The sequence below is a fragment of the Chrysochloris asiatica genome, unplaced genomic scaffold (genome assembly GCF_000296735.1).
Source record: "Chrysochloris asiatica unplaced genomic scaffold, ChrAsi1.0 scaffold00033, whole genome shotgun sequence".
Lineage (NCBI taxonomy): Eukaryota > Metazoa > Chordata > Mammalia > Afrosoricida > Chrysochloridae > Chrysochloris > Chrysochloris asiatica.
In genome coordinates, this window is record NW_006408551.1 from 23,308,287 (window position 1) to 23,316,952 (window position 8,666).

Genomic DNA, 8,666 nt, shown 5'->3' on the forward strand with positions numbered 1-8,666 from the left:
TTTCAAAAGGTTCAAAGGTTCAATCAGGGATGTGTTAATTATCCAAATTAAAAGATCATAATCCTACATAAGAAATTTCCTTATTATCTACTTACAGTAATTAAATTATTACACATAACTATAGTAGCTGACACCAAGAAATAATACATTAGGGAATGATTATATTTTCTCTTTGATCTTGATATTATTTAATTTCTTTAAATGGAATCTGTAGTACTTAAGAGGATAAATAATTTCAAAGTAGAAATAAAATACTATGACATCATCTACTTTGCAGATAGCTATGGTTTCATCCAAGTCCCAGAGTAGTGCTGTAGGAAAAACATTGGACTACTAAAATGCAAGGTCAGTGGTTCAAATCCACCAGCTGCTCCTTGGAAACCCTTTATAGGGTTGCTATGAATTAGAACTGACTTTGTAATCTTACCTTTAAGACCAGGTTTCGAACTGTATAGTTGTCACATTCTTTCACACTGATAACTAGAACCTCAACTTTCCCATATATTCCTCTTTTTTCAGGCCAGTATAGCACACATTTCTGGGGAAGGAAGAACAAAGCAACTATTAATAGTTTTCATTAGCTTTGGAACACTTTTCATTTACGCATGTCAAAGATGATTTTTAATGGATTAGTTAATTTAAAATAATTATCTAGGTTTAAAATTCTATAAAAATACTAAAACCATTGAATGGTACATTTTATTTGAGTTAATTTTATGGCATAGAAATTGTATCTTATAAAACTTTTTTTTTCCCCATTAAGTATCAATTTTTACTTTTACCCTCCAAACAATGCTTTCATACTAATCCTATGAAAAAAATAATTAAGGCAAAATTTCCCAAAACTTCACTGAGAAATTAATCCAAGTATTTGACTCAGAGTTTACCATATGACAAGTAGAAATCAAAAGAATGTTCTACCATAATGCTTGAAGGAAGTCACATGTTCCTGCTTCATCAGACTCAGTGCTCTATAAGAGCAGCAGGAATGTGTTAGACATCACAGAATGAAGTTTCTCTTGTACATAAAGCAGATGTAATTACCATCAGTACATCTATGACAATTCCATTTTACAGGATTTTCTTCACTTATGGGGTCCACTGAAATAAATATGTATTTTCTTCACTTATGGGATCCATTGAAATGAATATGTAACACAATTTAAAAAAATACATGTATAATGACTTCTCTTTGAAGGGCTTAATAAGAGTAATAATAATTATATTGTTGTTGTTAAATGTCATCAAGGTGGTTCTGATTCATAGCAGCCTGTCTAGGGTTTCTGAGGAGTGACTGGTGGGCTTGAATTGCCAACCATCCAGTGGTTATCCTCAGGGTCACTCCAGGACTCCAAGACAACATAATATGGTAGCTAAGGTGCAGGCTTTACAATGAGAAAGCCTGGGTCCAAATTTTGGTTTTGCCATGTATTATTAAATACTGGAGTAAATTACTAACCTATGTAAGTGTTGGTTTTCTTAAGATTTCATATGTGAAAAATGCTAAGAACAAAGCTAGGCATATAGTATGTACTCCAAATATGTTGTTTTTTAATCACTATATTTTATAACTACTGGATTATAGATGTTTTTAATCTAAAGGCATTCGATTTTCATACACTAAATTTTGGGGTCCTGGTGTGTCAGTATGGATGAGCACTGGACTGCTAATCACAAGGTCAGCATTCAAACCCACCAGTCACTCCTGTACAGGGTCATTATGAGTCGGAACCAAGTTGACAGCATTTAAAACAACAACAAATAATATTTGATTGTTGTTATATCAAGATCACATCATTAAAAGAAAACTACAAAATGAGATACAAGCATAGATATAAGGTCATGTTATTTTATTTTTTAAACAACAGAAAAGCAACTATTAAAAAAATTTTTTTTACCATATATCTTAATGATTAAGAATATAAAGGGCACAAATTTGTGTTTGACTTGGAGTAATGCTAATTTAAAAAATATTTTTTAAAAATAGCACTAATAATTTCCTCCTAACACATACCTACTTATACAGAAATTCCCTCATTTGTTGCTTCCATTGGGGTGTTTTAATACCAAGCCACTAGTTCATTCATATTTACCTCACAGGCATACAAATCACATTTTGGGGAAAAAAATGACTACTTATGGATATAAAATAATAGCAAGAGATCCCATGAATTAAAAAATTAAAGGAGAAGACACACAAAGTATAAGACACACCTCCAGGGCTGTGTCATGCAAAGAAACACCAAATAATCTACTTGCTAGAGTCCTGCGGGAAATCACTTTACCTAGTAGTAGAACCTCATCTTAACATCTATTACAATAAAAACCCACTGAGTCCTCATGTCCTCAAGGATTTGAACCTTTTCCAAACAAAGTAAATTGTTTCAGCTCCATTTACATGCCACCCTATACCCAAGCCTGTCAGGCAAGCAGACTAAAGGCTTACTCTACCTGACATCATGCTGACGTTTAAGAACACTTTAAAACAGAGCAGCCGTCTTCCCTTTACATGTACCAGTGGCCAACTGTCTAAAATTCCCTAGTTTGTTAAAGGTAATCAGAGTGATCAGTTTGCCTTGTTTCTTTCAAAAGGGCATCCATCAATTATTTCACTGTAAGACCCAGGCGATTATGTATTTTACAATGCATGCCTCCTGGATCAGTCTAAGAAGAATAACAAAGAATCTTGAAAAAAGGATTAAGAGGTGAAAGAGGCATTCAGTGGTCCTGTAGTAGTATCAAATACTCACCCCATACTTTGTCAGTGATCCATCGTGCTCAGCAGGCCACTCTTTATGAAGGTGACTCTCAAGGTTGGGAAAAACCCACAGTGAAGCTGGAGCTCGCTGCCTGCACCCCGATTTTTAACAATACCGGAGCAACTTGGTGCACCAACTTGATAAATGGAAGCGCTGTTTGCTTCTCTCTCAAGCTAGCTGGGGCCCTCTTGAATGTTTTTCTTGACTCTTGACCAAAAAAGCAATTGGCAGCCAGCTCCCAGCAGACAATGCACTGTGACTTGTTCATTCAAACAACCCTTAATTAACATCCCATCTCCTTTCTGAGATACAATAGCTTATTTTTACATACTGAATACATCCCTCCACGCCCTTTTAAGAGAAAGTAGAAAAAGAGACCAGAAAAATGTGGGTGCTTTTGAATTTGAGGTGGGGGAGAGCTGCAAATATAGCTGTTTCTAAGAGCACAAGTTCATGTTCATATAATTTCCATGAAGAGCTTTTAGGTCTGTGTGTGTGTGTGTGTGTATGTGGTGCTAACAGTGATATGAAAGAGGCAGAAAATGCAAGGAAGCAAAACGTTGGCTTACAGATAGTATTGTGAAACTACACTAATTGTAAGAAATTCAAAACAGCACGCTATTTAGTAGAATATAAATCCAAGTTATCACTCTTCTTTTAAGTAAAATTACCTATGAATTCCAAGAATTCAGAGTTTGGAAGAAAAAGAGGTCTTTGAGTCTCTTGTGCAAACAAATAGTTAGCAAACCCGGACCAAACAGTTCTGAACATTATCTGGTTCTTAGTAAGTAGTGATTTATAGCAAAGTAGAATATTAACATAAACAATACAAACTCATATAGTGACCCTCTATATTTCAAGGAGTGACTGGTGGGATTGAACTGCCACTTTGTTATTATTAGTGCTGTGCCTATCCTACAACTCCACACCAGGACTGCTGAAAGTGTTGTTGTTATAGATAAGTGCCATCGAGTTGACTGTGACTCGTAGTGACCCTGTATAGGGTTTCCAAGGAATGGCTGTGAGTTTGAACAACTGACCGACCTTGTGATTGAAAACCGAATTTGCTGTCTAGTGCATTATTCTGCAGCACTATACTAGGAAAGTAGTGAAGTGATGGTAAACCAATAAAAAGAAGATGCTCAATTTCATTAATGTTATATCAGCATATAAGAGGGATACTTGAATAGATCAGACTATCTAAATTTATTGTAATTACTCTTATTCTAAGTGCTCTGACTAAAAATTACTAACAGGCACAGCAACTTAATATTAAAATTCCCTACAGCAATAATAATATGCCCTGTAATCCTTCCCACAATCCTGTGAGTTACATAGAGCACATATTGTTATTGTTAAGTATCATCAAGTCTGTTCCAACTCATAGGGATCCTGAGTAGGGTTTCTGAGCAGTGACTGGTGGGTTTGAACTGGCAACCTTTTGGTTAGCAGTCTAGTGCTTATCCTACAGTGTCACACCAGGACTCCATAGAGCAGGTTTTATGTATGTATTTATTTATTATAAATCATTTTTACAGCCTTGGACATCCTATACAGGGTTGCTATGGGTCAGAAACAACTCTATGTCACATAACCACTTCCTCCACCATAGCTAAGGAAACTGAGGCTTAGATGGAAACATAAGGAACTCTGAGAAAATTCCATTGGGGCTAGGACAGCCTAAGTAAATGTCATTTTATGTATTATATTATCTATCTTTGGTTTCAAGACTGCTGAAAAACAGTACAAGCTCTTTTAACCTACTTAATTCTGGGTGGATAAACTGGTTAAACGCATTGAAGAAAGTCCTGGTGAACTGCTTTTGAAAGGTCACCGTTCTGAAAATCCTGTGGATCACAGTTCTGCTCTGAAATACCTGGAGCTGCCATGAGTCAGAACTGATGGCTACTTCATCACAGCATTAACCAATAACCTGCCTTCTCTCTGTAAAATATGCTGATGCTATTGGAACAGTGGTGGAGTCCTATTGTGGCACTGGACTGCTAACTGCAAGGTTTGTGGTTCAAATTCACCAACTTGGAACCCAACTGCTGCTATGAGTCAGAACCGTCTTGATGACACTTAACAGCAATGATGGATCACTGAATACTCCTTGTCCATTCTCTATACAAGCCCAATCTGCTGTTCCCACCTGTTGAACTATATATTCATCAAGTTGTATTTATTTTTCTTTATGGCAGAAACTTATTATGGAAGTCCAGCAATTTAATTATATATTACATGAATCAATAAAACATGAGCTCAGAAAGAGGAAAAAGAGTTAGTCTGTGAAAGAAAGAAATAAGTTGAATAAGTTTTTATTGAAAAAATGTAAAGTTAAAGAAAATAAATGTAAAATGAAAAAATGAGAAGTAAAGAAAATTGCAGCAAAATCAGGTACAGATGAAACAAGTATAGAAACGAGTGTGATACTGGAAAATCTAGATAGATTCAGCACTTACATTGTTTTACAAGCTTTACTACTTTCCCTCTTTAAAGAAACTGGAATGGGAAACTTTGATGATGTATTAAGAGTAGGACTTATGGAAGCTCTGTGATCAACTATAACATATACAATTAAATTTAGGTGTAAATTTATATTTGTAATATAAGCATGCATCAAAGAATTGGTGAACAATTTTGCTTGCAGTCACCAGTCTCTGAGTTTCTGGCCACCCTTAATTGTTTGGGTCAGGAAATGGGATTAGACTACTAGCTATTCCTGGGCAATGGAAAGCTAGGCAGCTGCTATCTCCACCCAACTGTTGTTAAGTGCCATCGAGTTGGTTCTGACTTAAAGCAATGCTGCTTAGGGTTTCTGAGGAGAAACCGGTGAGTCTGAACTGCTGATCTTGTGGTTCAAACTGACCTTACAGTCCAGTGCTTTATCCTACAGTGCCATACCAGGACTCCATTCAATGGAGGAGCCCTAAGTCAGAGGCAAGATAGCCTTGTTGCTGCATTTGCTATGATTTTAGTGTCCTCTCTCCCTGTTCAATGGATTCCTGTTTTATGCTTTGATAATCAAAGTCTTGCATGGGATCCTAATTTTTCTAATGGTGGCTACGAATTACTGGTGAAAATCAAAGACTCCAGCCTTCATTATAGATTGCACCTCAATGTAAAGAAAACAAAAGTCTTCATAATTGGACCAACATAAATAACATCATGATGAATGGAGAAAAGATTACAGCTGTCAAAGACTTCATTTTGCTTGGATCCACTATCAACATTCATGGAAGCAGCAGTCAAGAAAGCAAATGATATATTGTATTAGGCAAATCTTGCACAAAACCTCTTTAAAGTGTCAAAGAGCAAATATATCAGTTTAAGGACTAAGATGGGTCTGACCCAAGCTGTGGTATTCTCAATCATTTCAAATGCATGTGAAAGTCGAACAATGAATAAGGAAGACTGTAGAAGAATTGATGACTGGGGTTAGGGTGTTAGAGAAGAATATTAAAAGTACCATGGACTTCCAGAAGAACAAACAAATCCGTCTTGGACAAAGTACAACCAAAAGCTCCTTAGAAGCCAGATAGTGAGACTTCGTCTCTCAGACTTCAGACATGTTAACAGGAGGGACTATTCCCTGGAGAAGGACATCATGCTTGGTAAAGTGGAGGGTCAGTGAAAAGATAACCAATGAGATGGACAGACAGCTGCAGTAGCAAAGGGCTCAAATATAATAATTGTGAAGCTGGCATAGAATCAGGCTGGATTTCCTTCTGATGTGCTTAGGATTGCTATGGATTAGACCTCGCTGGCACCTAACAACAACATTGAAAGGCTCAAAGGCATTATATGAGTATTTTGGCTACATATATATAATTATATTTCATCTTTTCTATAATTTTCCCAGTTAGAAAAAGGAAGGTGTTGAAATAAGGAACAATTATATAGGATTCCTTTATGTGGCTTTTTGAGGTTATAATTTTTGCAAAGTGCTAATTAAGTCAACAGGCAAAATGGGATTTATGAAACTAAGTCACTTAAGCTTAGTCAGATGAACGATTTATGTAAATATAGAGAAAGAATATGAATGTGCTAAATACTTGAGAGAAGGGCATTAGACCAAATAATTATATATTTCCTTCATCTAATGAAAAATAAATCTGGTATATATTTTGTTCTTTGAAGCCAACAGTGGGTCTCTTACTATCTATGATCTTGCTTGCCCATTTGGCCCCTATTATTAACATGCTCAGCATTTCTCAAGCTGAAAGAACTGAAGAAAAAAATTCAAACTTCGATTTGCAATATTGAAGGATTCTATAGGCAAAATGTTGAATGATGCAGAAAGCATCATAAGAAGATGGAAGAAATACACAGAGTTACTGCACCAAAAAGAAATGTTTAACCATTTCAAGAGTTAGCACATGATCAAGAGCCAATGGTACTTAATGAAGAAGTCCAAAGTGTACCGAAGGCATTAGCAAAGAACAATTCTCCGGGAATAGATGGAATACAAATTGAAATCTTTCAACAAACTGATTAAGCATTGGAGGCACTTACTCATGTACGCCAAGAAATTTGGAGGACAGCTACCTGACCAACTAATTTGGAAGAGATCCTTATTTGTGCTCATTCCAAAGAGATGTAACCCAATTAAATGCAGAAATTATTGGATGATATCATTTATATTACATGCAAGTAAACTTTTGCTGAAGATAATTTTAAAAAACAGCTACAACTATACACTGACAAGGAACTGTCCGAGGTTCAAGTCAGATTCAGACAAGGATATGGAATGAGGGATATCATTGCTGGTGTCAGATAGATTTTGGCTGAAAGCAGTGAACACCAGAAAGATGCTTACCTGTGCTTTATTGACTATGCAAAGGCTTTTGACTGTGGATCACAACAAGCTATAGACAACATTGTGGAGAATGAGTATTCTGAAACACTTACTGTGTCTTCTCTTTCAATGGGATAGTTTGTGTTAGAAAAGTGACCAACCTTGTTTTAAATGTTTTGTTTATTTTTTAGAGGATTTATCTAAATGAACAAACTCAAATTTATTAGCTATAAAATCTCTTTTCTGTTATTGCAATGTAATACTTGTGTAATTTTATTAATTCTTAACTCTTATTTCATATTGCAATTATATTGTAATTCATATTGTAATATTGGGATTATTAAAAAAGCACTGGCAAATGCTTACTATTTATTTAATTTTATCAGAAAATTGAAAAGTCATGAGAATATAAAGGCTGGGAACTTCTAAAGATACCTTCCCCTTCATATTTTTTGGAGGAAATGATTGTTGTCTATTCCAGACAATGACACTTAACACTATTTAAAGTCAGCGCATTTTTGGTAAACAACATTTTCCTGGTAGTGTGAAGTCTACTGTGTATTTTGTTTGAGTCAGATTTCTCATTATCATTTTGATCTGTAAAACACTTAAATTTCCTTTATGATAATATATTTCCATCTCTGGAGAGTCTGAACAGAAAGAAAATTTAAATATAATATAATAAGTAATCAACAACCAAAAATACCAAAAAAATTTTGGTAACACTTTAAATTATTACTACTAAAAATGAAAAACAAACAAACCCCTCAAAACAAAACTCAAAACCCAAAAAGAAAATAAAACACCCACCTCTCTAATTTCTGCATGATGTATCTAAAGAGACAATTAAAAACCTCCACCAGCCTGAGTATGGGCATTGTTTTTTTTTTATTAAAAATTCTAGATGTCTATGTATGTTGTTGTTGTGAAGTGCCATCTAGTCAGTTCCGACCCATAGCGACCCTGTATAGGGTTTCCGAGGAGCAGCTGGCAAGCTTGAACTGCCGACCTTGCAGTTCAAATGGCTTTGCAGTCTGGCGCATTAACCCACAAGATGTCTATGTATACATTTGATTTTTGTACAGGGAATGTAAAATCTGGGAAAAACC

General features: G+C 35.4%; 1 protein-coding gene across 2 annotated transcripts in view; it reads right to left on the reverse strand.

The window, feature by feature from the left end:
• PTPRR (protein tyrosine phosphatase, receptor type, R) overlaps nt 1-8,666 on the reverse strand; it is a 444,293-nt gene that overhangs the window by 42,671 nt on the left and 392,956 nt on the right. For both annotated transcript variants that reach the window (XM_006859557.1, XM_006859558.1), the window contains one exon: nt 428-538. In XM_006859557.1, coding sequence (XP_006859619.1) covers nt 428-538 — 111 coding nt within the window. The remainder of the gene's footprint in view (nt 1-427; nt 539-8,666) is intronic.